This window comes from Heteronotia binoei, chromosome 3, assembly GCF_032191835.1.
Source record: "Heteronotia binoei isolate CCM8104 ecotype False Entrance Well chromosome 3, APGP_CSIRO_Hbin_v1, whole genome shotgun sequence".
NCBI classification, from domain to species: domain Eukaryota; kingdom Metazoa; phylum Chordata; class Lepidosauria; order Squamata; family Gekkonidae; genus Heteronotia; species Heteronotia binoei.
In genome coordinates, this window is record NC_083225.1 from 42,692,035 (window position 1) to 42,715,030 (window position 22,996).

The 22,996-nt window shown below is 41.7% G+C and overlaps 1 protein-coding gene across 2 annotated transcripts in view; it reads left to right on the forward strand.

Annotated features, from left to right (window-relative positions):
* Nucleotides 1-2,345: 2,345 nt before the first annotated feature.
* Nucleotides 2,346-22,996, forward strand: part of TPP2 (tripeptidyl peptidase 2) — a 41,627-nt gene continuing 20,976 nt past the window's right edge. For both annotated transcript variants that reach the window (XM_060233676.1, XM_060233677.1), the window contains exons 1-14: nt 2,346-2,579; nt 7,242-7,370; nt 8,490-8,585; nt 9,002-9,106; nt 11,380-11,504; nt 13,017-13,180; nt 13,767-13,921; nt 14,279-14,355; nt 15,705-15,832; nt 18,346-18,445; nt 20,198-20,346; nt 20,488-20,603; nt 21,481-21,649; nt 21,827-21,984. In XM_060233676.1, the coding sequence (XP_060089659.1) occupies nt 2,418-2,579; nt 7,242-7,370; nt 8,490-8,585; nt 9,002-9,106; nt 11,380-11,504; nt 13,017-13,180; nt 13,767-13,921; nt 14,279-14,355; nt 15,705-15,832; nt 18,346-18,445; nt 20,198-20,346; nt 20,488-20,603; nt 21,481-21,649; nt 21,827-21,984 (1,833 nt within the window). In that variant the 5' untranslated portion in view covers nt 2,346-2,417. The remainder of the gene's footprint in view (nt 2,580-7,241; nt 7,371-8,489; nt 8,586-9,001; nt 9,107-11,379; nt 11,505-13,016; nt 13,181-13,766; nt 13,922-14,278; nt 14,356-15,704; nt 15,833-18,345; nt 18,446-20,197; nt 20,347-20,487; nt 20,604-21,480; nt 21,650-21,826; nt 21,985-22,996) is intronic.

The window sequence follows — 22,996 nt, forward strand, 5'->3', positions numbered from 1 at the left end:
TCACTGGTGACCAAGATCAAACCATAATATTCTGTTACTATGTATGCGGTGTGAAAATTAGACAATAAAGAAAGCTGATAGCAAGAAAGTTGATTCATTTGACATGTGTTTGAGGATGGATACCTGTGGACTGCCAAAAAGACAAACAACTGGATTCCAAAATTAAATCAAGCCTGAACTTTCCCTAGAAGCTAAAATGATTGAACTATCGTACTTGGTCGCTGTGGAGGAACGCCATCTTAGTTAATGTTGGTGCTTCGTTGGAAGGGAACATTAAACTACTAAAGCAGGCTTTGGCCTAGCCTCCCTTCATCCCCTCCTCCCTTCCAGAGATAAACCAGCGCCTCTAGGGGAAAAGCCCCTAGAGGGGCAGGAAGTTCTTTAGCCTTCCCCTCATTGCCTCCCCCCTTCTGGAGTTAAACCAGCAACTCTAGGGGGAAAGCCTCCTAGAGGAGCAGGAAGTTCTTTTGTTTTATTTATTTGAGTTAGGCGGGAAAAGTCCAGTTTACAGCTGGCCCTCAAAGAAAGAGGTTGTGAGTCTGTGGGCTCCTGACTGTGGGAGAGGCCTACTCAAGAGGAGGAGGACCCCAAGCAGTCAGACCGAGTAAGTAATTCACAAGGTAGACCAAGTTTACACCAGGGACGAGAGGATGGGTTTGAATCCACCTTTTATTTGCCCTTCTTGTTGCTGATCAGATGCTGTGCTAAACTTTTACATGTAACTGTTTTTGTTTTTATTTTTCTTTCTCTTATTAAACATTTTTACTGTTTTGAATGCTGGCAGTCAAACTCTGTACCACATAGATCCCCAACTGCATTAGACCACGCTGCTTTATGAAGGGGGCCCCGGGGAAGGGGGAAGGCATGCAGTTGGATAAGGTGCCAATCCTCCAGGGGTTCCCCGAAGAAGTGCTGTGGTCTCTGTGATACCCAAGTACAGGGTGGAAGAGGACCTTGAGGCCTGGCCTCATAGCTGGAGAGGGGGATTGGGAGTCCTGTTCCTCTCAATCTGAACCCCTAGACTGAGCAGGTGGTGGCAGCGAGCCCAAGTGGCCGGAGGAGAAATAGCTCCCTCCAGGAGTTGGCGACTCAATAGGGAGTTGACGGGACCGGGTCTGAAGGTAGAATCGGGCCGGTTCCGTCACAGTCGCATTATGAGAAGGCCAAAGATACTGGGAAAGACAATAATGCTAGGAAAAGTTGAAGGCTTGAGAGAAAGAGACCCAAGATAAAGCAGATTAATTAAACCATGGAAGCCTCGGCTCTCAGTTTGCAAGACCTGAGCAAGGCTGTTAACAATAGGACATTTTGGAGGCTATTAATACATAGGCTTGCCATAAGACAAAAGCAACTTGATGGCACTTAACACACAATTAGGGATGCCAGCCTCCAGGTGGGACCTGAGGATTCCCCAGATTTACATCTCCAGACTACAGACATGAACCCCCCCCCCCCCGAGAAAATGGGTGGTTTGGAGGACGAACTCTATGGCATTGCACCTCACTGCAATCTCTTTTCCACCAGAGGCTCCATCCCCAAATTTCCATTAGTTTCCCTGCCTGGATCCGGCAAGCCTAGGATATATATCTTAATACTACGAGTACGTTGCCTAGTTTGTTTGCGTTGGCAGGGCTCTAGAGCCAAGGAGTGGTGAAATACAGGACAACTGGTTTATAGAGTGAGGACCTATTCTACAGTCACAAAACTGCACTAAACTATTATTATTTTAAACCTTTCCTTTGCCGTTATAATCAGCAATACTTCCCTCTTCCTTATTTTTGGAAGGAACCGTTCACCTGAGAATTTCTCCCTCGCACACAATCCCTTCCCTATAATTTGTGTGTGTGTGTGTGTGCGTAAATCCGTACCCCTCCATTTCCTCTGAAATCAGCACCGAGGCTCAAACCAACAAATCTCGCGCTATTTGAGATGGACTGGAACGAAGGCTCAAGGAAGGGCATTTTTTAGGAGTGACTGGGAGCCCACCGAGGGGGAGGACCCAAGTTAGACACCCCGCCTCTCCTTGGTGCACGCCGCAACCAATCGAATTTCAGCTCTCGGCCGCGCCGCGCCTGGATAGGCCGCTAGGTTTCGTTTTCGGCTGAGCCGTCACGTTAACCCTCTCCTCCCCCTCTTTGTCTCCCCCCCCCCACCCTTCTCCCGCTTTAAGGGCAAGAGTGACCCAGGGCTGTACCTGGAGAGCTTGCCACTTGTGCCTCGTTCTTGGCTGAGGCGCATGCGCCCTTGGGGGAAGCGCAACCTCCCTGCTTTCCCTAGAGTGCTGAGGAGCGCTGTTTGGCAGCAGAGCCGTTACGTCACTTGGGTCTGAAGAGCCTCGTCTTGCCCCCCCTCCGTTGTCCCTGTCGCGTGTGTGACTGGCCGCTCTTCCCTCTCTCTCTCTGCTTGTTTTTCCTAACATGGCGGCGGCCGGCGACGAGCAGTTCCCGTTCCAAGGACTTCTGCCCAAGAAGGAAACCGGCGCTGCCTCCTTCCTTACCCGTTATCCAGAATATGACGGAAGGGGAGTCTTATTGGCCATCTTAGACACAGGGGTGGACCCCGGAGCGCCGGGCATGCAGGTAACCGGGGGGATGCTGTGGAGGGGAGGGCGGGTGGATGGCTTGATGCGCGCTTCTCCTGTCTGAGGCAGGGCAGGGAGGTTGGGGTTATTGGGAAAGGACGGCGGAGGAAAGGCTGCCTTGGCGAGAGAAAGGGTAGCTGCAAGGGGAAGAGGAGGTGTCCACGTCCCTGGAGGGAAAGGCAGTTGGGTTGTGTGTAAAAAGTTGGGTTAGGAGCGATGTTCCCTCTAAACTGCAGAGTCTTGTGAGCAGAAATTCCACTTTGTGAGCTGCTGGCATTAAAGTTGTGAGCTACTGAATCAATTATTGTGCTCTGGAATCATCCTTCCTGAGCTAAGACAAAAATGTGTGAGCGGAAGGCTAAAAACCGGTGAGCTAGCTCACACTAACTCAGCTTAGAGGGAACACTGGTTAGGAGAGTGAAGTAACGCAGGTGGCGGGGAGGCTTAAGAGATTTTGGAAAGGGAGGTTAACAGATTGTGAGGAAATTTTAGCCTGGGTAGAGGTATGTTAAAAAATGTCCTTAAGGCAATAGTTCTTTTTAGTGAAAACAATGGTGAAAGGATTGTGGCACCTTTGGAAAGCTTTATGGTGGTTTGGGACTGAAGTAACTGTCCAAGGTTGTGTTGTAAGTGTCATTTGTGTGTGTGTTTTTTGAATGAGAGTGGCGTCTTATTATCCAAGGCAACAGTTTAAGTTTTTGTAGCACCTTTAATAGATTTGGAGTTTAGCTTCAGGCCCTGCTGGTAGCATTGGAGTCACTCTGCATAAGAGTTTGTTGTTATAATGACTACTACAGCTGTTGTGCCAGGCCAGTAAATGTATCTGGTGGCTTTTAGTGAGTAACAGGGGAAGAGGAATCACAGGATCTTGTTTTAAGGAGTTTATAATCTGCATTTTAGCATTGAGGATATGAACAGAGCAGAGTGCAGAAAAAGAGCAGTAGAGGAATAGAGAGAAACCGTGGAAACTTCTATGGTTTGGAGTCAGGTGGGTGGTCATGTTGGTCTGAAGTAGCAGAACAAAATTTGAGTCCAGTGCAACCTTAAGTCCAACAAAGTTTTATTTAAGGTATATGCTTTTGTGTTCAAGCACCTTCTTCAGATACAATGAAACAGAATTTCCTCAGTCATTACATATAGGAAGATAGAGGATGGGGGCGGTGTTAGTTGTCAGGAAGGGCCGATGCTGGGAGTAATTAATTGAGACCCTGCCATCCAGCTCCTTGAGCATTCCACAATTAGGGATTCAGCAGTCTCCAATTTTGACATATTTATTTCCTTTCACTGTCCCCCCCCCCCCATTGAACCTAAATAAATGGTAACCATATAAAGTAAGTTTGTTATCCTTGTTTGACCCTTGAATCTGTTAAACGTCTTCATTATGCTGCTCACTTTCTACCTATATGGATGGACTGGTGATTTCCATTTTTGTTTCTGTTTCTGTCTTGATTCTAATTGGCCTTTCCTGGCAGCTAACAACCCCCCCCCCCAGTAATGGTTGAGGGAATTCTGTTTCACTGGATCTGAAGAAGTGTGCTTGCACATGAAAAGTTATACTTGGATAAAGCTTTGTTGGTCTTAAAGTTGCTACTGAACTCAAACTTTGTTTTAGCTCTATATTTTGTTCTTCTAATGAATATCGGGTGTATCTTTCTATAAAGGCACATACATCTTCTTCCAGTATATTTGTCTTTAAAATACTCCTGAGCATTTGCTTGTGTTGAAAAGTAATGTATTTCTGTATAGCCAGAAACTTCTAATAACATTTTATTGTGATAGACTGTGGCAAGCTGAAGTTTGTCCAGTTTACGTTGGCTTTGATTATATAAGTGTCATCCTTCTTGAATGGATAGGTTAGATACAGAATGAAACTCAGGGATGTTTGTGTTTTAAAAACAACTCAGAGGTTCATGAGACTAAAGGTAATACTAGATTTAGATAGGAATAAGCTTTTTCCGGTGCATAAGAAAACCAGTGCTGCTTGGCTAGTGCTCAGGCAATATTCTGTAAGATGGCCTTGTTTACCGTGTTTGAATGGTTTTATTCAAAAGTGTGTCTGCTAATCAGAATTACATCCTGAGGGAACACCTTAGTTCATAATAGGCAGGAAGAGGATAGACCTTGTACTGTGTGAATTGTGGGCGTATTACATTTCTTGTCTCTGCCAAATCAGATTAAAGCTAGTGGTCATAATGGAGCCCAGTATTAGATTCCCGTTGACTTACGTGGAAGTTTAACGGTGTGGCCCTCTGCACAATTGCTTCTGTTGAAGCCCACTGAAGTAAATTGACTTAGATTGGAGTAACTCTGCATAGGAATTGTACGGCTGATGTGGCTGACTGTGCACCAAGGCCATATGCAGGATTTTTTTGTTTGTGGGGCATCTATTATACTTAAAATAATAAATAAATAAATAAGATGACAAGTCCTTTATCACTCAAAAATGTCTCAAATTTATTTCAAAAATGCTAACCGTTACACATCTTGTGGTTTGTTGTTTCTGATTTATCACAAAGATTCGGTAGACAAATTAAATCAAGAAAATCGCACCACTACCATGAACTTTGTCTTTTATCCTTTTTTAAAAAAAAAAGCATGAAATTTGACTCTGCGCCCCTAACTCCCCCAACCATGAGATTACATCTTGAAAACCAAAAAGCAAGTAAATGTGAACTGTTTCTTTCACTGTTTTTTTTTTTTTAAAAATTTTGGCTCTGTACCCTCAATTGAGTAAAAAGGTGACCACTGGCAGGAGAGTTAGTTTTTAGCAGATCCCCTACTGAATCCCAGTCGAGAGGGCTGGATGAAAAGGGGGGGGGGGGCTCCGCCCCACACTGTAGCTAAAGGCTCACTGTGCGCATAGGTGTGTCTGCTGTTTTTGTAGCATGGAAGCTTGGTAATATCTAATTTTAAAGTCCTTTGGTGTTCCTATTGAATTTTCCCTGTGATAATTGTTCCCAAATCCAAGGTTGCTTTTTCCTGAACAAATTCTGGCTGAGAAACTGGCAGGTGAAAATCAGCAACCCAACAAACAAAAGGATAACTATTGCACAAGTATTGTGAGCTTCTAGCAAAGATGGGTTGGGCATAGTATAATTCTGTATTGTTAAATCTCACCCTTGGGAAAAACCTGTTCCATATCAGATAATGAATTCTTATTGAGACCTATCAGCCTGATGTGTGGGTTGTAATTTCTCAGAGACAAAAATGATCCTCCCCCCCCCCCTCCCAAAGCATCTGGCTTATTTGAAGGGAAATAGCAATATATTCTGTGAAATCCTTTTCTTCCAGGTTTTGATTTATTAGTTTGGGACCCCTTAGTATACTTTTTCCCCCTGAGGGGAAACAGGTTCTTTACAAACAGAATTAGAAAACTTTATTTGCTGGTAAGGTTTGGTGAAAATCCCCTGTTGCTACCCTCTGACATATCATAGGTTTTCCTTATTCAGTTGATATATAAGATTTAATCTTTCTTGCCAGACTAGGATATTGTTAGACTTTAGATGGGAATCCTCTTATGATTCTCTTCTCTAAATAAGAATTATTTAGAAGATAAAATAAATGTGTGGTGGTCGTTTGGGTGAAAATACATACATCCTTGGATGATGCACAGATTGTTAGTTCTGACTTTCCATAGTGAATTTAAGTTTTGCCCAAGTTCCATAAATACCATAATGTGTTCTTTTGCTTTGTGTTTAATTCTACATGTTTCAAAATAAACTTTATCTATTTACCTTTTGAGCTTATCAGTAACTAATAATGAGAGGTTTTCTGCTAATTTAAAATTTTCTGTAATGCATTTGATGTAAGTCAGTTGTCCATTTTATTCTCTTGTCATCTCAGAAAACTAAGTCATGGTGTTACTCTTCCTTGTCAAGACCTGCTTCTGTTGTGTCATGGTACTTGTACTTTCATGATGTTGATGGTTGTTTCAGTGTCCTAGTTGCCAGTTTCTCTTAATGTTACATCACTTCCTATTCCATCTTTCCTAAATGTAATACCTGTTCCATATCTGTAACCATCTCATTATTAAGAAGTGCTTGGGTGATCATGGAGGAGGAAAATATTTGCATCGTTAATTAATACTCCAGAAAAGATACGTCATGGGTATTATTCCTAAGTATTGTTTGACCCAGCATCCCTCTATTTTGAAACTACCTTAACTTTGCTGTCAGAAACTTGCTACATTTGGATATAACACCAAAATTTTTAAAAAATGAGAATAAACTTTAGAAGCGTTCCCTCTATTTTTCTCCCCTCATATGCATTGGAAATGAGACTTTTTGATCACAACAACTCATAATTTGTCTAAGTGGGTAGCTGTGTTGGTCTGAAGCAGCTGTACAAAGTTTGAGTCCAGTGGCATCTTTAAGACCAACAAAGTTTTATTCACAATTTGGACTCATAATTTGCTGTTACTTCAGAATCACACACTGTGGTTGCATCTTGCCTGCTAACCAGAATTAAACTATGAACCTGAGGTTTTCCAAGCCTTTTTCTCATAAACAAACCATGGTTTGTTATTATGTCTGAATGCAGCATTGACTGCTTTCTTCCCAGTTCAATCAGAGGAGGTCTGAAATGGTAGCTGTCAAGCCTTATGGTGGATTCATAGCATTATAGTTCTGTTAGTTGCATCTTCCTTGTTTTTATCTTTTAGGTTACAACAGATGGGAAACCCAAGATAATTGATATAATAGATACAACTGGAAGTGGTGATGTAAATACCTCAACTGTTTTAGAACTGAAAGATGGCGAAATCATTGGCCTTTCAGGAAGAACTCTGAAGGTAAAGAATATTCAGAATTAAACCTTGTGACCTCTTTGGTGTCAGCCTCCACGTGAATCTAGACTAATCAAAGGTGGCATAACTTTTCAAAATCCTTTGTTTCACTAATATTTATTTGTAGATATGTACTTATTTAAAAGCCCTGACCTGGACAGCCCCAGCTAGCCCAATATTGTCAGATCTTAGAAGCTAAGCAGGGTTGGCCCTGCTCAGTATTTGGATGGGAGAGCACCAAGGAATACCAGGGTTGCTACACAGAGGTAGGCAATGTGTCAAACAATCTCTGAGTGTCGCTTGCCTTGAAAACCGTATGGGGTTAGGATAAGCCGTATCTTCAGTGAGGCAGAAATAATATCGCTAAACTGGAACTAACATTACAACAGTAGCATAGTTCTATATAGACACATTTCCTGTTATTGATTTGGGAGCAGTGTTTGCTGAAATGTACGGTATATTCTGTAAAGTTGGATTTTTTTGTATCACGTCAGAAATGAACTAAGGCTGCAGTTGAGTATGGTTCTTAATTTGGAGTGAGCCCCATGGCACTTGGGGCTTCTGAGTAGGACTGAAATGTATGTGCATTCATGAGAATCTCTGAAACTGTGATATTCAGTGGCTTGGCAGCCAGTGATAAAGGGCTGCCTAAGGGTCAGGGGTGGTAGGGAGACACAGCTGTACATTCTCAAAAGTAATCAAATTGAAAAGGTTCTAGTTAGTAATCTAATAGTAATAGCTATGTTTTGTAATATTGTGTGTGTGTTTGTGAGGTCATTCTCAGGATATGTAGAGGTCATTTGACTCTTTTGGTTGACAGTAATTGCAACTGTGGCTCTCCATGAGCTGGAGAGGTGAGTGCCATTCTTTTAAACCCTAATTGTGCCACTTCTCTAACCTTTAATTGTGTACAGTTAATGCAGCATGATAGAGCCTGATCTCATCAGGTCTCAGAAGCTAAACAGGGTCAGTGTTTGGAAGGGCAGTGGCAAACCACCCCTGTTTCTCCCTTGCCTTGAAAGCCCCTTGCTGGGGTCACCATAGGTCGGCCACAACTTGATAGCACTACATGCACACACAGAGAGAGCAGAGAAAACACATTTTTAAACTGTACATTTTTTCCAGATCCCAACAGACTGGATAAACCCATCAGGGAAGTATCACGTTGGTTTAAAAAACGGCTATGATTTCTATCCAAAAGCCCTTAAGGAGAGAATACAGGTAAAACTTCCTTTATTTGATCATGCCTTGACTCAGGTATTTTATTTATAAATCGGCTATGCACAGGACATGTTGTGGGGAGTTCTTTGTTTACACTGTAGTGTTTTTGTTGCTGCTTCCTTAATATCTTTGTACTTTATTGTCCCTTAGCCTTGGTTCCAGAAGTTCTTTCCCTGTGGTAATAAGCAGGAGAGAGGAATGTGGCCACAAATAAGGCAGCCTTCTGCAATCCCTAGGAGCTGCACCATTTGTTTATTTTCTTTTGCATGCCCTTAACGAGAAGTGGTATCAAAGGGGTTGAAAGGGGATTTTAAGAGCAAGTGGGAATTGGTTCCTCCACGGGATACTTGCTGGGAGGCATGTCTGGAGAGCATCAGGGTATTCATGTTTAGAATGGCTTTTATCATCTATTTTAGAAAGAGCGCAAGGAAAAGCTTTGGGATCCTGTTCAAAGACTGGTGTTAGCAGAAGCCTGTAGGAAACAAGATGAGTTTGAAGCAGCTCACAACTCACCATCACAGGTTTGCCCTAGTTACCATTTTTAAAGTTAATATTGTCCTTTAAATGTAGTTCCGTAGTGGCTTATTAAGTAACCTTTTCAGTACTAAAAGAGTACATTTGTGTATGTTACCTTTTACCAAACTTTATTCATTTTAAACGTACTTTTGAATCCTTGATCTGTAGACTGCTTCTATGCAACAAATGTGGTCTTAGGATGACTGATTAGTCATCCTAGTGTCATATTAAGTTAATATTAAATCATAATTAAGTATCAGGTAGTTCTTAAATTGTTCATGAGTCATAGTTATGTTGCCCCTTCAGCCATTACAAGCTATAGGTTGTGCAGTGTAAGGAATGATGATGAAATCGTTTTAAGTACTTCTCAGGTTGATTTATTTTTTTTGCCTATGTGACACTCATTGCTTTGGCTGTTGCACGCCCTGGATCAGTAGTGCCTTTTACCAGTTGCACCTGATATACAAGTGCAGTTGATATGACAAGTGCAGTTCTTGCTAATATTTTAAGGCTACTGCACAGACTCTTAGCCATGTTCTTTACTAGTTGCACAGAGTGCATTATGCCTGTACTTGCTACTGCTGACTATTTAAGTAACACCTCAAGGTGTTATTTTTGACCTATGAAGGCCCTAAACAGGCCCACTATTACTTGGGGATTACCTTCTCCCTTATGATGTACACAACTGTTAACCATACTTGTCCAGATGGACAGGTGAAGTTCTTCTCTTCATCCTGCTTCTTTGATAGGCAGGTGCAGGAAGTAGTGTCTTCTGAGTAATGGCATAAGAACTCCTTAAGAAAGAGCCTGACTCAATTAAAGGTGGTGGAAAACTACACTTTTACAGGCATTTAGAGGCTGGTATGATGTGCCTCTCTCTTACTGTGTTCCACTTTGTATGTTAATGCTATGTTTTAAATAATGATTTTTGTATAGAGATGGGCACAGACTGGAAAAATTGAGAATCATAGTTCATGAAATTCACAAACCTCTGCAGACTTTTCCAGTTTATGGACCAGTTTGTGGTTCATGAAATCTGTGGGGACACAGAAGTGGACTCAGCCCACTTCCGGGTCGCAACGCCCCTGTGGTGCATCACCAGTGAGCTCAGCAGGCATTTAAATGCAATGCAGTGTTGTGTAGATACTCATTTTCCTAGTTTAAAAGCTGTATTCACATTTCCCCCAAAATGTAGGCCTTTAGGGTAATGTTAAACTGCCTTGTCATTTTGATGTGTATCAATAGAAATATGAGTTTCTATTATGTCTTTTTGCCCAGTTGTAGAAAAAATTCATGGGGGAGGGACAGGTATTTTTCGAAGTATTTTTTTCCAGTGGAAAATTTAGAATTGTTGGTAGTGCTGGGGCAAAAATTTCTAATGTAATATTTTGCCCTTTTGGAATGAGTGAAATGGTTTGTAAGGAAAAGTTTTCCTCATTCAAAATGCTTTCTGTGTAGCATAAAGTACATACGATACACACCAGCATAAGGTAATAATGATTTTTGTGTATTTTGAAGGATATGAATAGCTTAAAAGTGTGGTTTTTCTGTACAGTTAATTCCATGGTGTGTGTCTGATAGCACACGTTGAAGGTTAAGGTTTTCAGTAGTTTTAATTCACTACTCAAATGTGCTTATTATCTTCAGTTATAGAATTGTGGACTAGGAATGGAGAACCACATTTTTGTAGTTGGTTAGGTTGGTGGTTCAGCCACAAATTGGAAGGTTTGCAAACCGAATTGGTTCGTATGGATTCTTGACCCCTGCTTTCTGCTTCAAATGGGTTCATGACTCCTGTTTTCTGCTGTTTTCTGTAAGGAGTGGAAAGCAACAGTTTAAATAGCTCCGAACCATTTGAAGCTGAGCAACAGAGGCCCTTTAAACAGCTGAGAGCCCCAGGGGATTGGCTGTTTAAAGGCTGGCTGCAAAAGAAAGCAATTTTAAACAGCTGAACCTCATAGAGCAGTTTAAACTTTAAAGGACTGTACAAGCAAGCCTGAGTCAGCTGATCAGTAGGGGGTGCATTCACACTACACTAACTAATGAGTTTTGCATCCGGATTTTTACTGAGTAAGAATAGCAAAAATCTGGATGTAAAATGCATTGGTTAGTGTAGTGTGAATGCACCCAGGGAGTCCCATGTCATCAGAGTGTCTAGAAGACTTACATAACAGTTATGCCAGTCCTTGCCAATCTAGTGAGGCATATGTGTTTGGCTCTCCTTAGCTGGATGTGGGCAACTAATTGCAGCCTACTTTATGGAACCCTTTATCTTTAGGAAAGCAAACTAACGAAGGAGGAGCTTCAGAGTCAAGTGGAGTTGTTGAATTCTTTCGAGAAAAAATACAATGATCCCGGTCCTGTTTATGACTGCTTGGTGTGGCATGATGGTGAAACCTGGAGGTAACTGGTCCTTTCTTAGTCTATAAAATAATACACTTGGACTCACCCGTCCACTTCATAATGCGCTTACAGTTGTAGCAGTTTGCCATAAATAGTAAACACTTGAGTGGGACTGAATTCCTCCTTGCCTACTGCTGCCTTTGCATGAGGCAATAGAGAAAGCACCCTGCAGCAGAAGTGTGACTGAGTTCATTATGTACAAGATGCCCAAGACAGGAGGAGAGACTCTGTTTTCTTCATTCTGTGTGCTTTGTGCCGAATAAAAGGATCAAGCCTGCAATTCTCCCCTTTCCTGCATGTCCCAAAGTGCCCTGGAAGTGAAGATGTGTTCCCCGCTTCTTCTCTTGGATGCCAATGCATAACTGAAGGTTTATCACTGTTGAATGGGAAAAGAGAAATGCACGCTGATAACCTGCTGTACCTCAGCGGATAGAGTACGGCCGGGTAGCCTTGTTCCAGTGTATGCAAATTGGCTCTTGCTCCCCAAGCTGCCTCACTCACTTCTGTCTTCTTTTCAGAATTACAGGCACTAACAAAAGTCACAGCCATTAAAAGAAATGTGCCTATCAGTCAAAAATAGCAACTTTCAGTGATTCCTCTTCTTTGCCAAATGAGGAATACCTAGCTGTTTTTCCCAGTGGAGTTCAGACAGACAGACAGATATGCATGTATATACATTTAAAGTTCAGTGGAGCCTTACTCTGCAACCCTACACAGACTACTTGCCTCTCCATTTTCTTCCATCTTGATTTAGTAGGACTTGAATCTGAGCAAGTGTGCATAGGATCAGACTTTGAATTGTTCTCTGTGGTTGTGGAAGAACAACCAGCAATTCTTGCCTTCCTGTTTGCAGGCAGTCTTTCTCTCCCCCACTCCTTCCTACAAGGTCTCCCTTTACTCCCTTACTAATAAGGAGTTATCTCTCTGTCCAGGCTTCAGTACTAACAGGAAATTTCTGAGGGATTCGGGGCCAGGGAGTGCGTAAAGATGAACTCTAGCTAGAGGGGAGTGGCCAAACATTGTAGGCATCCTGTCCAAGTCTATAACATATCATTAGCTTTACCCAGTGGTCATACTCTATACGTGGGAACACCATTGAGTCCTTTCTTGAGTTTGTTGCTTGCTTGCGATTCATGGGAGTAACCAGAATACTGATTGGTTTTATGCTGTAATTGGCTTGCCCAAGCATTGTTGCCTTTCAGTCAAAGTGCAGATTGGTGCATGGGAGTGATTATTGTCTTGTTCTGTTCCCACCCACCCCCCAAAAAACCCAAGTATGATAGTTTGGGGAGAGGATTGCAATGTAACTGGCTGTTTGAACAAGGGGTCCAATAAAGTACCAGGGGCAGACTTGCATTAGACCAACTTACATCCCTGACAAGAGATTCCAGGAATGGTGGTGGAGCATGTTTAATAGCCACTGTAGTAACTGAACTGCAGAAGATGGATGCAAATGTCTGTAAGCTTGTAGGGAAAGGAAACTGGTAATTTAAGGTCTCTTCTCTTCCATAGAGCATGCCTAGATTCAAGTGAATCCGGCGACCTCTCCAATTGTACTGTTTTGCGGAACTACAAAGAAGGTCAGGAATATGGATCTTTCGGCACTTCTGAGATGCTGAATTACTCTGTCAATATTTATGATGAAGGAAACCTGCTCTCAATTGTCACCAGTGGAGGTAAGCATAACTCCCTAAAACACTTTTCAAGTCACCTTCGTTTTCTTACGTTAATAAATATCTTGCCCTACTGTGAAATTTTACAGTGGGTAGCATTTAAGAACAATGAGATAGCATTTAATAAAAATACATTTGTCTCAACTCTTGACTTCACAGGTCCACTCCATAATTTGAGGTGGCATGTGCATGGGCAGCTTCACAAATGGTTCTGGCACATTTTGAGTACCGCAGTTGTGGTTAAATGCACCCAGATTGTATGGGCAATGACTCATAAGCCCCTTCACATAAGTTGCCCCTCCCCAGTGGCATTAAAAACATTTGCATGGCTGCAGTCAGGAAATTCATATCCTGTCTTCAGGGGACTGGGGGGATTTCTACTTGTTGCAACAGGTGCAAGTAATGCCTGTCTACATGCTTTTGTCATGTTGTGACAGTGTTTCCCCCATACATTTTCTCCGTAGAAAGCTAAGAACACAGAGGAGTATGAAGTGCAGTAAAAGAACACACAAACTGGCAGATAGAACTGGGCAACTGCTTTTCACCAAGGTGATATGTTGAGCTCTTTTTAACATGTATGTCCTTTTAGGGGCGCACGGAACACATGTTGCTAGTATAGCTGCTGGGAATTTTCCTGAGGACCCAGAGCGAAATGGGGTGGCACCTGGTGCACAGATTCTTGCAATCAAGATTGGTGACACAAGACTAAGCACAATGGAGACAGGCACTGGCCTCATAAGAGCTGTAAGTACTGACTGCATTCATAGATTAAAGGTATAGATGCATGACACAGGGTAGCTGACAGTGCTATTTTCAGGGATATCCTTCCACATGCACACACACACACACTGACTGGCATTCTCTTGAGTGAAGCAGAGGCACCCAGAAAAACAGGAAGGGAAGCAGCCACAATGTGTAAGTCACTGGCCGGCCATTGATGACTTGAGCAGTGAATTTCTGACTAGCTTAGAGTAGTGGTAATGGTCTTGTCGTCTTTAATAGTCATCTCTAATCTTGTTAAAGATGTGGCTTTTTATAAGCAGGTGATGTAATGGAACACACTGAGGTGTTGATTGATCAAGTCTTAACCTTTTTAAACAGATGATAGAAACAATAAAATACAAGTGTGATCTTGTGAACTACAGTTATGGAGAGGCAACGCACTGGCCAAATGCTGGGTGAGTAGATCTCCTTTTCATTACTGTTACTCTGTTCTTTGCCAGGGATAGCCAAATCTTTCAGCCTAGGTTATTGGACTGAGCATCTAGTGTGTATCTTTTGGGGTAGTTCTGAGCTAGTACGTTAAGGATGGAGCTGTAGCAAAATAGCAAGGAAAGGCGTGGGTTTCCTAGATGTGTCAGCCTCCGATACCTGAAAAGAAGCCTGTGCTTATATAACTGAGGATTTTTGGTCTGCAGCGTTGTTGGTCAGGGCAGGGCCTGTCCTGGGGTGGTGTGACTATTTAATTCATTTTCAAGGCATTACGGCCTCATTGAATCATTTCAGATGCCAAGTTCATATTTGCGTTCTACCATACCCTCAGCACCACATGCTAGTGCAGTAAGGAGGCTAGCATTGAAATTTTAATACAACAGTTGGATTCCTTAAGTATAGTCAACCAGCCTGAAATTGTTTGTGTAGGAAATAACTTTGGGTTTAAATCTCAACTTTGTGTATGCTTCAAGTTTTCTTAACAATAGAACTCTTATCTGTTAGCTGATTCATGGTATTCATTTGGGGTCAACTCACAGGGGGAGATATTTGTGGATTTTCTGCATTGTGCAGGGAGTTGGACTAGATGGCCCTGGAGGTCCCTTCCAACTCTGTGATTCTGTGGCTTCTGGACTGAGAAATATTGTGTTAGACAACTTGCTGAGCAGGGTTTGATTCTTTCCCCAAATGCTTCCGGATTAATCTCTCAAGCGTCACTTTCTTGAAACTTTGCCTACTTTCCATGGAAAACATTGTGCACTGTGTGGTGATGCCACAGGGCTGAGTTAATGGCATGAGTTAATGGCATTGCAAACTACAAAGTCAGCCAGCTGCTTCATGAAATGAAGTTTAGGAAGGCCACAGCACAATCTATAGATTAAAGTTGTCCACTTAGTTAAAATATGTGTTTCACATCTCTCCACAATGTGATTGCAAATGTTTCAGATAACATCAGCTATAGTAAAGTTAGTGGAGTGCTTGTCCAGATAAGTGCACGTTTTCACTGCCACCAAAAGGAGCCCAGAGAGGAGGGACATCCCAGAGACCAAGTAGGGGGTATGTGGGTGGATGGTACAGAGAGGGATCTTGCTTGTGATAATTCTTCTTCCCAATAGAGAAGCAACACAGGAGAGACTGTAATGAAGAGCTCTGTGTCCAGGCAGGACAATGAGGAAGGAGGTGAATTAGTTGAAGCTTTTTCAGTGCATTTTGTAAAAGGCAGCTTTTTGGGTGCATTGAAATGTCTAATATTTTTTCACAGTTGGAAAAGGAATAATAGAATTCTTGAACCAATTTTTTCTTTTCTTATTTTTAGGAGAATATGTGAAGTGATTAATGAAGCCGTGTGGAAACACAATGTAATCTATGTTTCAAGCGCAGGGAATAATGGGCCTTGCTTATCTACTGTTGGATGCCCGGGTGGGACTACATCGAGTGTCATAGGCAAGTATATTTATTTAAGCTGCATATGAATCAGAAGAGAATAGAATTTTTATTAAGTTACATCTTTCTAATGGAAAGCTTAAATAAAACTTGTGGTCCTCGGAAGCCTGTTCTCAGATCACTTCTGTCTTCTCTAAAAGTGAGGGGGAGCAGTTTAGATTAGAGCTGTGACACTAGGCTTTGGGGGGGGGGGTGACTCTTGAGCCCTTCTCTTTATGCAAATTGCCACCTTGGAGGTACAATTTGTCCCGTAATGAAAGAATGTTTTTTTGTAGTTTTTTTAACTACTGGGGCAAGTAGCACTGTCAAGGGGCCCAATTTATGGCATGGAGAGTAGGGAAGGATGCTGAAAAGAACAGTCTCTTTTTCACCACTGCTGTACGGTCCATCCATTGTTGCTACTTATAGAACCTTAGGGATGGGACACCTGGCTGTAAATCTCCATCATCTTACCTATGTTCCTTGTATTCATTGTATATACAGAGGGATAGCCGTGTTGGTCTTTAGTAGAACACCTGGATTAGAGTCCAGTAGCCCCTTAGAGGCCAACAAGATTTTTTTTGGACTATAAACTTTTGAGAGTCAGAAGTTCCCTTTGTCAGTGCTTTTTGCCATTCTGTGGTTATTTCTTCCCTTAACCAAGGCTGACACTGTCGGCTTTCTGATTAAGTATTTCATGTTTGCTGCCGTGTGCCATTGTTCCTCCCTGACTAATAAATTTTGGCTGCTTAGTGGAAACTGAAAAGCTTTTGTTATTGTGTTGCCAGAACTATCAAGAGCTGTGAAACAAGTCAGCAGTCTGCAGCCAGATGATTCAAATGCATATTCGGAAATGAAATAAAAGATGCATGTTTTAAAACTACTTCCAAATCACCTTTCTGCAGAGAGGGCCTCCAGCAGTAGATAGCCAGAATAAAATAATCACACGCATTGCTTAAAGTGGTAATGTAAAAAAACTGGAATATTTAATGTTCTGCCTCCTTACTGCACTAGCATGTGGTGCTGAGGGTACGGTAGAACGCAAGTATGAACTTGGCATCTGAAATGATTCAATGAGGCTGTAGTGCCTTGAAAATGAATTAAATAGTCGCACTACCCCAGGCCAGGCCCTGCCCTGACCAACCTCACATGAGAGTGAGATCTACAGTAGAGCTATTGCGAGCTTGAACAAGTATGATTGCTTACATGATTTAAGAGATACCCTAATGACACTAGGTCAAGCTTTTCATAAATCATGATGAGCTATTTTGGTTTTCTCTGGGAGCAAACTGGTAGCTAATTTAACAGGACAGATTTTGTAGTATAATCTTTGTATCAAGCCTCAACCGAAAAGCGCATAAAGCTCACTGTAATCATAATTTTGCGGGGCTGTTAGTCATGGGCGACTCTCACGATCATTTTTTTTTTGCCAGGATGCAGGTGTAGTAAAAATGTTTGGCATAACTGATTAAATATGACTTATCTTGTCCAAAGCTGCCAACTTGGGTATCTGGGCAAAAAGCCAGATCCTGGTGCAAATGACTCTTGTTTTTTGTATGTGCATTTTTTTAAAAGCCCAAGAACTGCCTATATCAAATGGACCCAAATACATGAATAATCTTTACTATTTGCTATTATTCATTTTCACTATATTTTATTGTATTTTTTTCTAATGGCAAACTAGAATGATGTTTGCATGTTAAAAAGGAAATTAGGTGGACAAGAACATCACTATCCAATGTATTTCTCTCTTAGCTGTATTGACATACTCAAATAGGGATATTGGCTGTTTATTTCATTACATATACTAAACCCATCTTTCAGTATATTTTAATGTATTTTTCTTCTAGTGGCAAACTATATGTATATTACATGTTAAAAGATAAATTAGTTGGATGGGGAAAACGTCTGAGAAAGAAATGCCCTCAATTTGGCTCAGGCTTGCTTATAACAATAGAATGGTTAACAGACATTCTCACATTTTGACATGTTACTGTTTTGTTGGTTTCTCATGCTCATGTTACCCAGATCAAAGGTTTGCTCAACTTGTTAATTTTACTATGCTGTTAATTTTACTATTCTGTCATTGGATCTTAAATTTGTAGCATTCTGCATTCTAAACCACTGCCTATCAGCTATATGCAGCTCTGCTCACTGTACCCGATTCCGCATCTGATGAAGTGTGCTTGGAGCACACAAAAGCTTACATTCTGAATAAAACTTTGTTGGTCTTAAAGATGCAACTTGACTCCTACTTTGTTCTACTGCTGCAGACCAACACAGCTGCCAACTTGGATCAATCTAATGTTAAACTGTGCATAATATAATTCAGTAGACTTCTTGAAGAGAAAGAAACCATTCTATGTAGCTGATTTATAAAATTGAATTTAAGACTTCTCAAAGAGGCCACAATTGTCAGAACCATTAGTGGTCTTTAATATTTAAACTCTCTTTTAAATCCATAAAGATGGATCCTTGAACTGACTCTAGCAGACACCAGTAACTTAAGTTTAGAAACATGTCCAAATTTACAGGTGTTGGTGCTTATGTGTCACCTGAAATGATGGTTGCTGAATACTCATTGCGAGAGAAACTACCTGCAAATCAGTACACATGGTCATCTCGAGGACCTAGGTAAGTAACATGCTCATGGGGAGGGGGTGGTATTGCATAATGTTATCTCACAGGAGACAGCATAATAAATACAGCATGTCATCAGGAGGGGTGTGAAATAGGAATGCTAGCTATCCCCCCAAGACCTGGCTACAGTGACCCATGCAATGGTGACTTCCAGGCTGGACTACTGTAACTCGCTCTATGCTGGCCTACCCCTGAAACTGATCTGGAAACTGCAGCGGGTGCAGAATGTGGCAGCTCACCTGCTGACTGCATCACCTGTACAGGTGAGCATATGGCCGGTGCTCCATGACCTGCACTGGCTGCCTATGTCAGTTTTTATATCAATTTGCTGGTATGAGCGCTGCCTAATCTGGACTTTCATCCACTCAGACTAGCAAATCGACCAATTCCCAGAGTTCTTTATGCAGATGGCATGGTCATTCTATCCCATTCTGAAGTAGGCCTTATAAAAGCCCGTTGGGCACTCCGTGCATATTACAAGGTGGAACAGCTAGTAATAAGCTTCAAAAAAAACCCCAAAATTTGACTTTGCCCAGCCATGGTATTGACCAGGTAAAGGCTTTAAAACATTTAGTAGTTTTTCAGTCATTTAGCTTATGAAGAGCTCAGTTTGCCCATGTCACTGAGAGTACTCCCAGAGCCTTCTCAGCTCTTAGGATTATTTTATTTGAAAGGGGGAATAACATACATATCATACGTGGTTAAAGACTTCCAGGGCAAGGTGATACCTCAGCTCCAGTATGACTCATAACTGTGTCTCTCTAAAGTTTTCCATTCCCCAGAGACAATTCAGTCTAAATTTCTCAAATCCATGTTTGGCATCCCATGCTGTGTTCCTTTCTCAGAGTACAATTTTATAGATTTTTCTCCCACAATTTTACAGCATCTTGGGTTGGGGGTGGGGGAAGAAAAAATAACCAACAAATTAAGATAATAGATGTCCAGCCTTATGGAGCAGAGGCTCAGACTTCTCCAGCAGCTGGGAATCATAGCAAACTCCCTTCCACCCTAGCAGAATACATTTATGCCTTAGAATTCCCTAAATATCAAAAAGCCTTCACCTTGGTCTGCTTTTATGTCTTGCTTCCAGCACTTCTAGTATGAATTTGTTAAACACACCCCATATTTTCAACATGTTTATCATTGCCAATTAAAAGCAGATTAAAGGGTTAAATCTGTGTTGTTGTATTCATTTTATAAGGACATTATAAGCCCAGGTCTATCCAGTTTTCCAGGCTGATCTGACAGGTTTTATATGTCCATTCTCCTTTCAGATCACTCCAAGGAAACCTCCTTTAAGGTGGCCATATTTTGTGCTTCGGCTTGTTTAATAAGGAGATTTTATGCACATAACATGGAGTTTAGGCTATAATGAGGTTATGATTTTACTTCGTGTGCTTCTGTATGTGTTCCTGACTGTTTATGTTATTGCTGAGCTAGGATCACAATAAAATTAAGCAAACTTAAGTAAAGTCATCTCTCTACTTAGTTTAACAAAGGCTTATAAGCACGCCACGGTAAATTACTGCTTAGGATAGATTATCCTTTATTAAAAGATTAGACACGCCAAGTGGGGATTTGGTTCATACGTTTAGGAATCAGCTTGGAGGTGGTACCTGATGGGAGTCAGATGGGGAGGCTGAACGACAGCTTTCTTATTTCTAATGACAACAAATTGAATAGCTTGGGAAGCAACTGGGTGTTTGTGACTGTATTAAGTTTGTCTTTTTGTTCTACGATTTTCAGTACGGATGGAGCTCTAGGCGTGAGTATCAGTGCTCCCGGAGGGGCTATTGCCTCTGTTCCTAACTGGACTTTACGAGGAACACAGCTCATGAATGGCACATCAATGTCTTCTCCCAATGCGTGCGGGGGTATTGCTTTGGTGCTCTCAGGTAATGTGTACAGAAAACCATTTCTTTTTGAACAAGGTGGGAGCAAGTCACGTTTCATCACAACAAAAGGGTATTTCATAATTCAAAGAAGTAATGATGAGCAGATCTCTCTGTGACTTCACCCGCCCTTTTCTGTTGCAGGTCTCAAAGCTAATGATGTGCGTTACACTGTTCATTCAGTCAGGAGAGCACTAGAAAATACTGCAGTGAAGGTGGAAAACATACACTTGTTTGCTCAAGGTCATGGTATTATTCAGGTACGAAAAACAACATTTGAAGGGATAGTGTCCTTCAAAGGCAGATGAGTTGAGTTGCTAACAAATCTATTTGTTTTGTAATTAATAGATATGTCTGTTGTTTCACTCCATAATCACTTTCACTCCATCATTTAATACTCTCTAATCATTTTTTCTCTGCACCAGCAAAGCTCTTGTTATAGTTGTTTCAGGTTTTGTTTTCTTTTCAACTGGCTTTGATTAGAACTGGTGGTTTGCAGCTCTGTATTGAAATTGCAAAAGAAGTAGCACAGCAAATAATGGATTTGACCTGTGGTCTACACAAAGTTCCTGAATTGCGTATAATCGTGTGCATTTGTGGTTTGGGGTTGGCTGTTACAACAGTGTCTTTCATCATGTGGGTAGAAGTAGCTTCCTGATAAGCAGGACTTTTGTTTTTTTTAAGTGAAGGCATAATAAAGACACCCCTGTAATGCAGCGAGCATTGGCTGTGGAAATTGCAGCACTGTATGTATCACTGATCCCAAGGGTTATGGGGGAGATGGCATACTGAAACTTGAGCAGTGGTGCATTGTGTGTGTAGGTGTTCTTGCTCAGAACTAATTATGATACTTGTGTAAATTTTCCTCTAAAAACAATATGAGAAACGGGGACAGAAACCCATAAAACCCCAAGAAGTTCAAAACAGTCTGAAAAAGCAGTGCCTCAAATAGGAAATGCTTTCAAAAGACATGGGAGGGGGGAAGCATGCTATGGGAAGTGTTTCCTGTACAGCCACATCATGAAATCTAGTTGAGGCTGCTTCTGTATAGATGTGATATAGCTGTTATACACACAAAAAATCATTTGGATGAAGCTGAGCTTCCAAATTTTGGGCCTCTCTCTCTTTTTTTTATAGGTTGATAAAGCCTATGACTACCTCATTCAGAATTCATCATTTGCTAACAACATAGGTTTCACAGTTACTGTTGGCAACAACCGTGGAATTTACCTCAGAGATCCTGCACAGGTTACTGCACCTTCAGACCATGGAGTTGGCATAGAGCCATTCTTTCCTGAGAATACAGGTAAGAAAGGAACTATTTGTGTCATGTATTTCCAGTAGTGTATGAGGAGGATTTGATGGGAGCTCATGTACAAATCTGGCACATGGTACAAGAAAACTAAGGAACTTAAACTTTTTTTAAGCTGACAATTGTTGAACGAATGGATTTAAATTTCAAACTTGCACATTCTTGTTTCAGAAAATACTGAAAGGATATCTCTCCAGCTTCATTTAGCTTTAACTTCAAATGCATCCTGGGTTCAGTGTCCTGCTCATCTGGAGCTCATGAATCAGTGTAGACATATTAACATTCGTGTTGACCCACGTGGTCTGCGCGAAGGAGTTCATTATACAGAGGTACTTGTCTTTTGACCTTGTTTTGTTTATAAACTTTTTTTACATCTCGTGCTTCTCCCAGTGGGGGCCCAAACATGCTCAGATTGTTATCCTCTCTATCTTATCATTGTAAGGGCAGCCCTGAAAGGTAGGCTCGGCAGAGAACATGTGACTAGACCAAGACCATCCAAAAAACAGAGGAGGGATTCAGACCTGGGTCTGCCCAGCGCTCTAGCCGCTGCATAGCACTAGCTGTCTTCGAGAGCAGTCCTAAGCAGGTCTACTCAGAATCATATTCAAGTCTGTTCAATGGGATTTACTTCCAGGAAAATGTCCTTAAGATTTCACTGTTAGTCTTGTTGATTGAACTTCCATACCATATGATCTTCATCTTTGCTTTCACATCTACCATCTTAAAAATTTCTAAGCACATGGGCAATAAGAGATAGCTGCTATCAACAGTGATGAGTAGCTTACTTCGTGCATTGTTTTCTCCCTTCTGTACAATGCAGCAGTGCCTCTGCTTACTGTACGTTTCAGTTGAACCACTTCAAGGGTTTGTCTGTAGACCAGGGGTGGCCAAACTTGCTTAACATAAGAGCCACATAGAAGAAATGTCAGATGTTTGAGAGCCACGAGGGAGGGAGGAAGGAAGGCAAATAGATGGGTGAGGGAGAGGTGGAAAGAAAGCAACTTTAACTTTAAATGCATTCTCCAAGTCACTGGGTGGCTTGGCTTGGAGAAGTGATTTAAAGAGAGAAATGCCATCTCCAAGCTGGCAAATGGGCTTTGAGAGACACAATATGTATGAAAGAGCTACATGTGGCTCCCAAACCTCAGTTGGGCCACCCCTGCTGTAGACATAAGGATATGGGGCTAATGAGGAACTGATATGTGGGGAAAGACTGGTAAAGATGCATCATGACAGCACTGTGAACTGACAAAGCTCCTAATCTGCCAAAAAGAAAAGGGGAGGTGGGAGGTGGAGGAGATCTCATGTATTTTCTTCACAATTCATAGTTTGACAGGCACA